This window comes from Ranitomeya imitator, chromosome 3 (assembly GCF_032444005.1).
Source record: "Ranitomeya imitator isolate aRanImi1 chromosome 3, aRanImi1.pri, whole genome shotgun sequence".
Classification (NCBI taxonomy): Eukaryota; Metazoa; Chordata; class Amphibia; order Anura; family Dendrobatidae; genus Ranitomeya; species Ranitomeya imitator.
The window spans coordinates 787,973,368-787,988,446 of NC_091284.1; the positions used below are offsets into that span (position 1 = coordinate 787,973,368).

At 43.8% G+C, this 15,079-nt stretch overlaps 1 protein-coding gene across 1 annotated transcript in view; it reads left to right on the forward strand.

The window, feature by feature from the left end:
* Window positions 1–13,036, forward strand: part of ENDOD1 (endonuclease domain containing 1) — a 41,457-nt gene extending 28,421 nt beyond the window's left edge. Inside the window, exon 2 of the mRNA XM_069759175.1 lies at window positions 6,281–13,036. Within this exon, the coding sequence (XP_069615276.1) occupies window positions 6,281–7,342 (1,062 nt within the window). The 3' untranslated portion in view covers window positions 7,343–13,036. The remainder of the gene's footprint in view (window positions 1–6,280) is intronic.
* The last annotated feature ends 2,043 nt before the right edge of the window (window positions 13,037–15,079 follow it).

A 15,079-nucleotide genomic window follows, 5' to 3' on the forward strand; every position in this document is an offset into this window, starting at 1 on the left:
GGATCAAGGACTCACTTCCCGTCTGCACTTGTTAAATGCCGCTGTCAGTGATTGACAGCGGCATTTAACTGGTTAGTACCCGTGGGTGTTAGTGGCACTTGATGGCTGATTGTCAGCCATCAAGTGTGAGGAAAGGTGGGGGGACTCGGCCTGTGAGCATCAAAGGCAGGGACATGGGCAATGATTTGCATGTACGTCATTGGTTGTGAAGGAATTAATATATTGCAGTCATCATATTATACAGCACTGTGTACTTACAATTGCTCATTTTGCCTTTCCACCCAGATAATTCTTCTGTTTTTTTTTTTTGCTCTATGTAAAAACAGGAAGCCTCTTGTCCCTGCAGAAATCATTCCTCTTGTCAACTCCTGACCCAGCTGCTCCCTCCACCTCCCCGCCAGTGACTATTACAGTGACTTATGACTCATACAGGGAAAATTGACCTCTTATTTCTACATAGAGCGTAGAAGAATTCAGTTAGTCAGTTTTCAATCACTTGATGTCATAGACAAAAGGCAAATTACTTGGGTAGAAAGGCAAAATGAACAATTGTAAGTACACAGTGCTATATAGTATGATGAGTGCAATATATTAAGAGGATAAACATTTTCATGGGAAGAGGGCTTCTTTAAAGAGATCTATTTAAGAAGTATGCAGTTTGCATTGTAAAATCTGTAGACAGTTCCAAAATAGTGCAAACTCTAAGGGTTTGAGGTCCCTTTATCAATTGTTATTAAAAAAAATCACGCATATACATTAAATCAATTTCTTGTCTAATTTTCTTATGAACAAGGCTTTTTTTTTGGTGCCTTTAACGCAACTCTTCATTATTTTTCTGGATCAATACCTAAGCTGCTGACTCAACATCTGAGACGTCCCAGACGAAACAGTAGATTTTGTCAGCTTGCATTTCAGCACATTAGCTAATTGCGGTAAATGGACATCCATCGGTACACGTCATACCGCACTGTATGCTCCTCTTCGTTAGCAGGCTTCCAGGCACAAAGGAGGGGAAGCATTAGAAATCTTTGCTAAAGGCTGTTATTGACCACGCTTGCACTCAGGAGAGCATTAAAGTGTCTCTGTCCTATTTCAAGGTCATTAGCCAAGGAGGAAAGCTAAAATCTGGCATGGGGGAGGGAAGCTATGACTACTTTATCTTCAGCGAATATGTACATTGCTATCATCCTTTATTTAGAAAGGGTGCGCATATTAACGACATGGCTTACCCAGAGTTTAGCTAAATGGGAACAGATGGAAAGACATTGAGATAAAATACATTGAGATAAAGATAGCAAAAAATGATCTTTGGTATTTTACTTTTACATATTAGCTTAAACAATCTTTTTAAAGGGTTTCACCATTTTGAACAATCCTTTTTTAGTAGGAGGTACTCTACTAGAGTTGAGTAAAAAAGAATCGTCCTGCCCTCGCCTAGTGTCCAGTCCTGCCCGGGCCTAGTGTCCAGTCCTGCCCGGGCCTAGTGTCCAGTCCTGCCCGGGCCTAGTGTCCAGTCCTGCCCGGGCCTAGTGTCCAGTCCTGCCCGGGCCTAGTGTCCAGTCCTGCCCGGGCCTAGTGTCCAGTCCTGCCCGGGCCTAGTGTCCAGTCCTGCCCGGGCCTAGTGTCCAGTCCTGCCCGGGCCTAGTGTCCAGTCCTGCCCGGGCCTAGTGTCCAGTCCTGCCCGGGCCTAGTGTCCAGTCCTGCCCGGGCCTAGTGTCCAGTCCTGCCCGGGCCTAGTGTCCAGTCCTGCCCGGGCCTAGTGTCCAGTCCTGCCCGGGCCTAGTGTCCAGTCCTGCCCGGGCCTAGTGTCCAGTCCTGCCCGGGCCTAGTGTCCAGTCCTGCCCGGGCCTAGTGTCCAGTCCTGCCCGGGCCTAGTGTCCAGTCCTGCCCGGGCCTAGTGTCCAGTCCTGCCCGGGCCTAGTGTCCAGTCCTGCCCGGGCCTAGTGTCCAGTCCTGCCCGGGCCTAGTGTCCAGTCCTGCCCGGGCCTAGTGTCCAGTCCTGCCCGGGCCTAGTGTCCAGTCCTGCCCGGGCCTAGTGTCCAGTCCTGCCCGGGCCTAGTGTCCAGTCCTGCCCGGGCCTAGTGTCCAGTCCTGCCCGGGCCTAGTGTCCAGTCCTGCCCGGGCCTAGTGTCCAGTCCTGCCCGGGCCTAGTGTCCAGTCCTGCCCGGGCCTAGTGTCCAGTCCTGCCCGGGCCTAGTGTCCAGTCCTGCCCGGGCCTAGTGTCCAGTCCTGCCCGGGCCTAGTGTCCAGTCCTGCCCGGGCCTAGTGTCCAGTCCTGCCCGGGCCTAGTGTCCAGTCCTGCCCGGGCCTAGTGTCCAGTCCTGCCCGGGCCTAGTGTCCAGTCCTGCCCGGGCCTAGTGTCCAGTCCTGCCCGGGCCTAGTGTCCAGTCCTGCCCGGGCCTAGTGTCCAGTCCTGCCCGGGCCTAGTGTCCAGTCCTGCCCGGGCCTAGTGTCCAGTCCTGCCCGGGCCTAGTGTCCAGTCCTGCCCGGGCCTAGTGTCCAGTCCTGCCCGGGCCTAGTGTCCAGTCCTGCCCGGGCCTAGTGTCCAGTCCTGCCCGGGCCTAGTGTCCAGTCCTGCCCGGGCCTAGTGTCCAGTCCTGCCCGGGCCTAGTGTCCAGTCCTGCCCGGGCCTAGTGTCCAGTCCTGCCCGGGCCTAGTGTCCAGTCCTGCCCGGGCCTAGTGTCCAGTCCTGCCCGGGCCTAGTGTCCAGTCCTGCCCGGGCCTAGTGTCCAGTCCTGCCCGGGCCTAGTGTCCAGTCCTGCCCGGGCCTAGTGTCCAGTCCTGCCCGGGCCTAGTGTCCAGTCCTGCCCGGGCCTAGTGTCCAGTCCTGCCCGGGCCTAGTGTCCAGTCCTGCCCGGGCCTAGTGTCCAGTCCTGCCCGGGCCTAGTGTCCAGTCCTGCCCGGGCCTAGTGTCCAGTCCTGCCCGGGCCTAGTGTCCAGTCCTGCCCGGGCCTAGTGTCCAGTCCTGCCCGGGCCTAGTGTCCAGTCCTGCCCGGGCCTAGTGTCCAGTCCTGCCCGGGCCTAGTGTCCAGTCCTTCCCGGGCCTAGTGTCCAGTCCTTCCCGGGCCTAGTGTCCAGTCCTGCCCGGGCCTAGTGTCCAGTCCTGCCCGGGCCTAGTGTCCAGTCCTGCCCGGGCCTAGTGTCCAGTCCTGCCCGGGCCTAGTGTCCAGTCCTGCCCGGGCCTAGTGTCCAGTCCTGCCCGGGCCTAGTGTCCAGTCCTGCCCGGGCCTAGTGTCCATCCTAGAGCACCTCTTGAGCATACTAGGCCCACGACATGACGTCACATACGGTCTTAGGAGGCACCCAGAAGTGAAGAACTGCTTTGGTCCTGCCACGGTGAACTTGACTGGATGCCAGTACAGGGCAGCAAGAATTTTGTTCTATTCTGTACTCTAACCATAAGATGATCACTGGTTGATCTCCACCAATCATTTTTAATCTGTGGTTCAATCCCTTACACAAGTGAAATGACACACTTCCATTCAATACGCTTAGCTTTGGGTGCTGTAGAGCTAGAGACAGTCAATCTAACCACTCTCCAATCTCGTATAGATGAATAAGGGATTTTCTTTATAATTTTCTAATTGTACATCTGAAAATGGGTGTACCAGACTACTTTTGTAAGAAGGTAACATATTTTAGCTAGAGGGACAAGGCAGGGATGTCCGCTCTCTCCCCTTATGTTTGCTCTGGCTGTGGAACCATTGGCTGCCAAAATTCAACAGTCTGATGAGGTGTCTGGGTTTAAATACGGGATAATTGAAGAGAAGATGGCGCTATACGCGGACAATATTCTACTATTTTTGGCTGACCCGGCCGCTTCCTTGGGGAGTGCCATTGGGCTCATTGAAAGATTTGGCTCTTTGTCGGGACTGACAATAAATTTGAGTAAGTCAATTCTGTTTAAAGTGGATGACGTGGGAGAGGATGGGAGTGAGCTTCTGGAGGATGGGCGACTTAAGGTGGTAAATCAATTTAAATACTTGGGGATGTGGATCTCTGTGCCAGTCACGGACTTCCTACATAGTAATCTGACTCCGGTTTTAGGTGTATTTAAGGCAAAAGTGGATGCTTGGATTAAGTTACATTTATCTGTGGTGGGCAGGGTTCATCTCATTAAAATGATTTTGATGCCTAAAATACTATATGTTCTTCATAATGCGCCAGTTTGGATACTGCGTGGGAAATTTCGGCAGATTAATTCCCTGTTTAGGAGTCTGGTATGGGGGAGACAGTATCCACGTATCAGACTGGAGACGCTTCAGCGACCCAAGGAAGATGGTGGCTTGGCTTTGCCCAACCCTGAAGTATATTTTCTTGCAGCCTAGAGTCAGCATTTAAAGGGCTGGGCGCATGAGGCGTCGTTCAGTGCGGTACAGCATTTGATGGAAACGGTGACGAAAAGAAGTCCAGTAATAGTCTCTGGAAGATGGTTCCCTGGGGGCATTGGGGAAACTGTATCCAACTATATTTTTGATATGTAAGCTGTGGGGTAGATTGAAACAAATTTGTGGGGTTACGGGTCTGACTAGGTTCTCCCCGTTATGGCATAACAATAATTTACCGGAGTTTGTGGCACTGGGGGTATTACCAGAGTGGCAGGCCAAGGGAATTCATTACGTGTATCAGATAATTTAGTAGCGAGAGCTGAAATCCTTTTCCTAACTGCAGGTGGAGTTTGGACTCAAGTCCTCGGGGGATATCAATATGCGCAGATGAGGCACGCATTTGGAGCTCAAAACAGGGGCGAATGTATTAGAGTCCAAGAAGATATAGTGTTGGAATATGTGTGTGGTGAAGGGACTACGAGGGGGGTTATCTCCACCCTATATAAAGATTTACTGCATACATACCTTTTGGGATTTCCGATAAATGCGAGAGCTAAGTGGGAGAGGGATCTGGGCCCAATGGAGAACGAAACCTGGGAGTCGGTACTGGAGTGGGTTCCATGGCTGTCACTAAGTGAACCGTATAGGCTGTCGCAGCTCAATATAGTGCACAGGGTCTACAAATCTCCGGAAGTATTGTATAAAGCAGGTCTGCGTGCTGATTCTGAGTGCCCGAGGTGTAAGACTATAGATGCTGGAATATTTCATATGATGTGGACGTGTCCGAGACTGGCTGCATTTTGGTTGGTGGTTTTGAGTCGTATGGAAGGAGCGTATAGATGCACGGTACCAAGGGATCCGATGGTATGCTTGCTGGGGTATGTAGATGAGATTGGAGTGTTATCACCCTGAAGACAGCAATTGCCAGATTATTGTATATGGCCCGAAAGGTAATAGCACGAAATTGGATTAACGAAGAACCGCCCACAAGACGAGAATTCCTCCAATATGTAAAGCAGGGTCTGACATTGGAAAAAGGGATTTACAAGAAACGAGGGAAAATAGAAATGTTTGATAAGCTGTGGTCTTCGTGGATTGAAATGGGATGTGGACAGGTAAAGAGGATGGGAAAGTCAAGGGCCTGACTCGGTGAAAACTAAACATGGCGTATGCAGTCCTAAGTGGGATAAAATCCTCTAAGTATCATTGATAGAGGTGTTACTAAAAGAGGCGAGCTGTCTTATGGGGGTGGGGAGGGATTAGTTGGGAATGGTTTTAAAACTGAGAAAACTTTGTACTGAACACAAGAATTTAATATGTAAAATGCAATGTTATTCTTAATAAAAATTTATTTGAATTAAAAAAAAAAAAAAAAAAAAAAAGGTAACAAATTTTATTAGAAGTATAGTTAATAGAAATATCATAAATAACATGTCACAATACTAAGTAAGAGGAAAGAATTTTCACCCGAGTATATTGCCCAAAATAAGAATACATACAGGCTATGGGATCATGTGAAAATGCTGACACATCAACATGCATTGTATAAAGCCTGTCCTCCTACTTAGTATTGTGACATGTTATTTATGATATTTCTATTAACTATACCTCTAATAAAATTTGTTATCTCTTTAACACTCATTTTGTGAGTGGTGTGTTTGGATGCTTTGGATCCGTGTGAGGTTATTGCACCCCTATACTTTTATGCTTTTTGGGAAGTCTTTCCATTGTGAAGGTCCCTATATATTAGCATTGATATGTTTATGGACGCTTTTGTTTTTGTAAGAAGGTGTAGACCACATTACAAATTAAGGTCCCTTTTGTAGATGTTTGGCATACTTCTTAAAGTAAGCACTTGTTCTGAAGAACTTTACACAGAAGAGCTATTGAATATTGCCTTACATCGCCATTTTTGCACTTACTTACAGTTCTTATCTTCTGATCATTTGCAGGTGGACGATTCCAAGAGCAGTTTAGATGAAGTCAGCACAGGTTCTGAAGTATCCGATAAGGTTGCTACTCTAGGAACAAATCAGGCTTTAGAAGAAGACTATGCCTCAACAGATTACCAGCCTGGTCCACTCTACCATAGAGCCTCCCCAGCTCTCACCAGCGCTGTGCCAGTGACACCAGACTTCAAGGAAAAATGGGCTTCAGATGTGGATCTTCTGATTAAGGAGAAGTTATTGCCTCATTGCGAGAATGGAGAGAACCTTCACCTCATAGCTGGAGCTGTCCCATCTGATGCCAAAATAAATGATAAAGTCTCTGTTCCAGAGTATGTCTGGCTGGCAGCATGTTGTAACCTCCCCAAAGCGTGGTCCTTAGCGGTTATTAAGAGAACTGGAGATGTAGAGGGCTTGGAACAAGTCACTGTGGAGGAACTAGAAAACCAACTCTCTGGTGGTGTAAAGTTATTCTCTGACCAGTGCGGTGGTGGAGCTGTTCACCCCGAACTGAGATCAGCCTCCGATGCCTCAACTCAAACCGAGGAAGAACCACCAGTTAAAACCCCTGGAGCGTTTTCTAGATTCTTCCAGTTCATTTTTTGTATCATATATGAAATTATAAAAAGTGTCCTGTGTTTGGTATGGTTCCTGTTCAAACAAGTGTGTAATTTAATTTTTGGACGACTGTACTGGATCTGGACGGCGCTCACCACCTACATCTTGGCCTTGAGCCAAGTCTTGCTGAACATTCCTTATGATGTCCTCTGTGTATTTGGCAACGTTCTTTGCGGCTTTGTAAGAATCCTCAACAATGCGTTTTCAGTTGTATGCCTCATACTTAGGCTGCCTACAAGATTCCTCTGCGACATGGCCAGCTTCCCCTATTATACAATCTGTGCCATACCGGATGTTGGTATCGACATATTAAGTGGTGTCTGGGGGGTGTTCATGTTGGGTTTCTCAACCGTGTTTGGTGCATTTTTTGGTTCGTTCTCGGTGGCATCGTTTGCAGGAAGCAGTGTTTTCCAAAGGTTCATTGGACAGTCTGAGGGTTATGAAAATTGACCGGTATTATCAGTCGAGGGCCGACAACCCAACCGCTGATTGATAGGTGCGCTCGCACTTTACCGCAAGTCATTCGGAATTCTTATGGAATTTCTATGAAACTTCCATTTATTTTTATCCTGCTTATCGGCATTTTTCGTCAGCACACGACAGTTCAACTCCTTTACATGCCATGGTAATGCCGGCTTTTCAGTAAATTTAAAAAGGAATGACCAGCCGGCTTTTAGTCTCATTTCTCTATATTTTATTGTGGCGGGTGTAATAACCCCTCTAAATAATAAGCGATTATGGAATGGCGCAGATTTGAAAATTAAGCAATTTTGTGATGAGTAAAGTGAATGCAGTTAATTGACATTCTAGGCAAAAACATCAAATGAGGATTTTTGATTGATAGGTGGCGTTTTGTGGTATAAATTATAAAGGGAAGTTTGGTGGCTTTTTTTTCATATTTTTTAGAAAGTATTGCTAAAATAAAATGATTACTACTTTTTCGGTGAGCTGTCACATTGATTTAAATTACAGAATGGGTAGGCTTCTGTCTTTGGTGATTTCTAAGTTTGTTTTTTTTTTTTTTTTTTTAAAAAGAGAGCATTTACTGTAGATGTTATAATCAAGAAAAAAATTCTCAAAAATCAGCTGTCCTCACCTTGCTGCACTGCTGCAAAAAAAGGGGGGATTTAATCTCTTTCAGGTTATGACAAATTTCAGGTGATTCAGATTATTGAAATTAGTAGTTTTTTTTTTTTTCTTAATCTGCCCTTAAAGAGACTCTGTCAGCAGGATTTCACCTCCCAGAACTATTTATATGGTCATGTAGCTCTTTCAAAGACAAGTCCAGCAATACTTTTCCATGGCCAAGCCCGCTCCTCGGTTACTGAGAAATCAGCATTTGAATTGATATGGAAGTGAGCCTTAAGGACTATGGTAGATCTAAAGCCTGTGTCACTCCAGCTCTATTCCCCGCCCAGCACCGACTGCTCCGGCTTGACTGACGGCCTCTATACTGTATTATTTCAGGCAAAGGAGTCAAGCAGGAGGAGATGGCGCTGGGTAGAGAATAGAGCTGGAGTGACAGAGGCTATAGATATACCATGGTCCTTATATCCAGCTCTATTCCCCTCCCAGCATCGATGCCTCCAGCTTGACTGACAGCCTCTATACTGTATTTCAGGCAAAGGAGCCAAGAGTCAAGCAGGAGGAGATGGCGCTGGGTAGAGAATAGAGCTGGAGTGACAGAGGCTATAGATATACCATGGTCCTTCAGCCTCATTTGCATATAAATTCAAGTGCTGATTTCTCAGTAAAGGAAGAACGGACCGGCCATGTGAAGGTATTGCTGGACTTGTCTTGGGAAGAGCTACATTCACATATAAATAGTTTTCGGGAGCGGATTCTCAAGTGAAAGAGTTTTCCTCGTCACTAAACAAATTCCTTTAAAATGGGAAATCAAATATGGCATGTAAAGTCTATGGATTAGGTTTAGCAACTTTTTTAATGCTATTGATCCAAAAGTAAAAAAAAAGTTACAAAAAAACACCCCACATTTAAGTTGAATTAGAATAAATATTAATTTTTCATGTTCGGATTATTATGACTGTATGATGGCCCAATTTTTTTATTTATTTCGGGCAGCTTGTGTTGACACTTGATAACGTGTTATATTCTTTACATCTATCATCTTACTTAGATTTTTGTTAAAACAGTATTATTTTAGATAGTAAAATAAAATTCTAAATTTGGGAAACAAAACTCAGCAAAATTCCGAATGTGAAAATTCCTGGTGTTTTACATCTCGTGTCATACTCCTGTTTCTTTCCATCCGTATTGTTTATTTCTCACCTTGTTCTGTTTGCACTGAAAAAAAAAATGTCCTGTTGAATTCATGAAAAAAAAAGTTGCATTCAAGAGAACAAAATAAAAAGGGAACATTTTTTGGAAACAACCTCTCGAGAAATAAGCATGTAAATTGTTCCGTGTCTTGACGACGTGACGTTCGACCTTTCCGTACTTGTATGTGTATGGGCAGCCTTTGGTGTGATTTTTGGAAGCTTTTTTTTCTTAAAGGGGTAGCACACATTTGTCTGGTATTGCCGCTCCGTCCTTTTCATGTAGATCGGAGTGTGCCGTGGTACCAGACATATTCACAACCGTATGGAGCTCCATACATTGGAGCTGGGAAGCTTCAGCTCCTTTGGTGGTGCCAAGAGTCGGAGTACTACCAAGAAAATATTCATGGCTTGTGCTAGTATAAGAAAATGTAACCCCTTTAAGATCCTTTTCCACGGAACGCTCTTCCATAGAAAACTTCTTTGCTCTTAATATAATCCACATTGTTATACATTTGTCTGAATCCTAGAGGTTTTCCATATAGTTTGAAGTTCTAGATTGTGAGTATGAAACTTTTTATGACCTGTCTACTGAATTTTGGTTAATCGTATTTATAGGACCTCTTAATCAGATATTGCAAAGTCTTGACCCTGTGAAGTAGGCAGAAATCAAAGAAATGGCTTTAAGGGTTTCTATCGTAGAAGAACAGATCGTTCCACCAGATGCCTGAGCAGACTCAATAGTTGGAAATAGAAAATTACAGCTCGCTAAATCTCATTCAGGCATCATTTCCAGTTTCTAGCCTTTAAGGGGTTGTCCGGTATTAGGATACCAGACTGCAGTCATTTTATGTGACTGCGGACATGTGAAGCTCAACAGCGTGCGCTGTCAAGCTTCTCCAGTACGGATATCGGAAGAAGGCGGGCGCATCGGTGCACTATGAGGTTTGCATATATGTGGTCACATGCCGACTAGACCTGCGTGACCTCACTCAATGCAAGTGAATTGAGCGAGGACGGAAACGTCTAGTTGGAATGTGGCTGGAAGTCTGCAAATCTCATACTTACGGTCACATGACTGCCCGACGTTGGCACTACAGAATCCCCACAGCACAGAGAAACTGCAGACTTGTTCCCCAAAGGCCGGACAACCCTGTTAAAGGGGGTGCGTCTGAGACCACCCTTTTCATACTTACCAACATTGGTGTTGATGACAGTACATGGACGCTTTAGTCCTGCCCTCAATTCCACACAGAAACACCCATTTCTGGGTGGGGTCTGTGTTAACTTTCAGGAGGACACAAATTTGCCAAGATTCTTTCCTAAAAAAAAAATAGGCATGAGGATATGTTCACCCATATGGGCCAATCAGATTCCAGCTGTGATCTCATGGTTTCCAAACCAACTGCCTACTATTAAAACTGAAGCCTGACGTGTCTACGGAGACGACTCTTCGTGAAGTTTTATCCTTTTCACATGTATCTAAAACAAGATCTACCACTCATCGTAATACTTTTTTCCCCAATCTGTGGACCTCAAATATGGATACCACCATTCTGGCCATATTTGAAAACCATGTCCCCTTAAGCCGTTCTTTCTCGAAAGTAAGACCGCAGTAATAGGAGCAGCCATTTCTTACTTCCTCTATCGATCCATGATTGATATGTGATCATGAACCTTTCTTGCTAAGTAAATAGTTTTCTAGATATATTGATGTGATAGAAATACACATAAAATGCAAACAAAAATTAATGAGCTTAAAGGGGTTCCGAAATCGGATCTAAAGTAGCCATTTTTTTCTCTTATTTTATTCCTGTTGCTCTTTGGAATATTCACCCTTTTTTATATATATAAATCCACCATATGTTTCCAGAGATATGGACCCTTTTATTTGATGCCACTTTCTGTGTTCTTTACCAGGTGGGTGTGGCTCACAAGATTCCCTGGAGGCGGGTCTTTAGTAAAGACTATAACCATTAACTCTTGATGAACTGGCCCATATCTTTGGAAACTTGTGAGAGATTTTAAAAAATAAATAAATAATAATGGAATACTCAGGGGAGCAGCGGGAATAAAGATGAGAAACAAAATTGTCCCCTTTTGACCTAATGACGGGTTCTCTTTTAGAACAATAAATGGGATACATTAGACCCTAAAATAAATGATAAAAGTATTCCGAATGAAGCGAGCAAAGATTCCCGTGACCATGTTATGTGTAGTGTTCGCAGTAATCCATACGGCTTCTAATTAGCATTTTTAATTGGAGTACAGGGCACATAAATCCCTTATAATACTAACTATATATTACTGTAGTATATAGTATCACATATACTAATAATGAAGCGATGTAAGCGGATCCTGTCTTTATAAAACTATCATCTACATATATAGCCATAATAAAGTATGTGATATTGGGGTGTGGGGGGCGACACATCAGGGGTGTATCGTTCCTTATAAACTAATAGGCAGTGACACAGTAAAGAATTAATAAGAAATACTTAAAATTCATTACAGGTCGTATATATTCTTAGAGGGGGAGTCTGCCTATTTTTTTTCTAACATTTTTAATGACCTGACCATAAAATATCAGTAAGGTTAACGGTGTATTCCCATCTCCAAGATCCTATCCCAATATGTAGTACGTGTAATAATATTAGGAAATATCTCCAATTAGAAATGTAGTATAGTTTTTCTGATTCACTATGTCCCTTTCCTCATGTGCAGGCATCGCAGGACCTTAGGTATCCATGGTTACGACCACTAGCAACTAGCTGTCACTATATTAGTGGACATAACCATGGATACCTAAGGTCCTGCACATGAGGAAAGAAACATGGTGAATCAGAAAAACTATACTACATTTCTAATTGGAGGGATTTGTTTATAGTATTATTATAACACCTACTACATATTGGGGTAGGATCTTGGAGCTTCTCTTATGTATATTACAATGCCTTTTGTGTTATCGAAAAAATAATGGGGGAGATTTATGAAAAGTTTGTAAATGAAAAACGATCTATTTTTGTTTGTAGCAACCAATCATTTTTGAATTGTTGAGTAAGCTGTGTTCTGATTGGTTGCTATAGGCAACAAAGGGAGTTTTTGTTCTTTTTAAGCAGATTTTAAAAATCTGCCTGATCATGATTATTTTGCTAATCAATATGTGCAATCAATTTATGGGGGTCTTGTTTTGCGTTCTACGCAATTTGTCTGGTCTTATTTATGGGAAATATTTGGGTGGTTTATGTTGCTGTTACTAACCTTTACCCTACTTGTTATATACTGTGAGCATAGCCCATAGAGATACTAAGACTGTAGGATTACCTGTGTAAATAATTTGTAAAAATTTGCTATGTCCTATATAACTATTGTCATTTTTGGTCGAATGTATTATTTTTTTTATTTGTATAGGTTTTTTTTTTTCTAAAGGGGCTTTAGGATATAGGTGACTCTTTTGTAGGCCTGACACCAGTGTATTTATATTACTAATATCTCATGCTTGTAGATTAGTCTCACAAAATGGCCGCCTTCGTAGGCCTGGTTTAGATAATGGCACCTAAGGTCCCAAACTAATTTCGGGTGAGCAGAACTTCCTCAGCTTTTACGGCATTGACCTTGGTGTTGTGTAAAACGAGCTACGAAGCAATAGGACAACCCTCAGTTGTAGAAAGGGATGATGGTGCAAGAGTGAAAGGCATTACGACATCCATGCTGCACAGCAATAAAGTACAGACCACGTACAACCCGAGCGTTGTGCTTCTCTCCCTTGTGGAATCTGTCGTTACCATTTGCCATGTTCTTTGTCAAATTATGTTGTTTTTTTTTTCACATGTATGATTACAAGAAAATAAAGTAACTTAAAATGCTGTCTCTATGGTCTGTAGCCCATCATTGAGTTGTGTGTTTGCTCGAAGGGTTGTTTGTAAGGCCTCACTTATACGTGGCCTTAGTGGTATGAGAGATGGACATGGTTTCCGCAGCTGAGAAATACGCAAAAACATAAATTGCGGGATACCAAAAGGTTGACATTGCAGCCAGACCGTCAAGCTGCTCCCACAACAGATCAATTTGGTTGATATCTGGTGACTGCGCTGGCCACTTCATTACATATAGATACCAGCTGCCTACTTCTTCCCTAAATAGTTCTTCCATAATTTGGAGGTGTGCTTTGGGTCATTGTCCTGTTGTAGGATGAAATTGGCTCCAATCAAGTGCTGTCCACAGGGTATGGCATGGCGTTGCAAAATGGAGTGATAGCCTTCCTTATTCAAAATCCCTTTTACCTTGTACAAATCTCCCACTTTACCAGCACCAAAGCAACCCCAGACCATCACATTACCTCCACCATGCTTGACAGATGGCGTCAGGCACTTCTGTGTGATCCAAACACCTCACACTTGGATACGTCTATCCATAACACTTTTTTCCATTCTTCCTCTGTCCAATGTCTGTGTTCTTTTGCCCATATTAATATTTTCCTTTTATTAGCCAGTCTCAGATATGGCTTTTTCTTTGCCACTCTGCCCTTGAAGGCCAGCATCCCGGAGTCGCCTCTTCACTGTAGACGTTGACACTGGCATTTTGCAAGTACTATTTAATGAAGCTGTCAGTTGAGGATCTGTGAGGCATCGATTTCACAAGCTACAGACTCTAATGTACTTGTCTTGTTGCTCGGTTGTGCAGCGGGGCCTCCCACTTCTCTTTCTACTCTTGTTAGAGCCTGTTTGTGCTCTCCTCTGAAGGGAGTAGTACACACCGTTGTAGGAAATCTTCAGTTTCTTGGCAATTTCTCGCATGGAATAGCTTTCATTTCTAAGAACAAGAATAGACTGTCGAGTTTCACATGAAAGTTCTTTCATGGCCATTTTGAGAGTTTAATGGAACCAACAAATGTAATGCTCCAGATATTCAACTAGCTCAAAGGAAGGTCAGGTTTATAGGTTCTCTAATCAGCCAAACTGTTTTCAGCTGTGCTAACATACTTGCACAAGGGTTTTCAAGGGTATTCTAATAGTGATGAGCAAGTATACTCGTTGCTGTAAATTATGCAGCTGCGTCACCAAAAACTACCGTAAATCTCCGAGCACTTACAAATCCTCGGAGACAACCCGAGCAACGAATATACTTGCTCATCACTATATTGTAACCATCCATTAGCCTTCTTACACAGTTAGCAAACACAAAGTACCATAAGAACACTGGAGTGATGGTTGTTGGAAATGGGCCTCTATACACCTATGAAGATATTGCATTACAAACCAGACGTTTGCAGCTAGAATAGTCATTTACCACATTAACAATGTATAGAGTGTATTTCTGAATCATTTAATGTTAGCTGCATTGGAAAAAAAACTTCTTTCAAAAATAAGGAAATTTCTAAGTGACTCTAAACTTTGGAACGGTAGCATATATCTTTACTGCTCAAAAAAATAAAGGGAACACTAAAATACCACATCCTAGATATCTCTGAATGAGAAATTCCAGTTGAAAATCAAAGTCGAAAACCAAATTACAGGCTGATCCAACTTGAATGGAAATGCCTCATGACAAGGAACATCTGGGACATCATGTCTCGCTCCATCCACCAAAGTCACGTTGCACCACAGACTGTCTAGGAGTTGGCGGATGCTTTAGTCCAGGTCTGGGAGGAGATCCCTCAGAAGACCATCCACTGCCTCATCAGGAGCATGCCCAGGCTTACAGTAGGGAGGTCATACAGGCACATGGAGGCCACACACAATACTGAGCATCTTTTCGTTGTCATGAGGCATTTCCACTGAAGTTGGATCAGCCTGTAATTTGATTATCCACTTTGATTTTGAATATCATTCCAAATCCAGACCACCATGGGATATTCATTTTGATTTACATTGATAATTGTTATGTTTTATTATTCTGAACACATTCCACC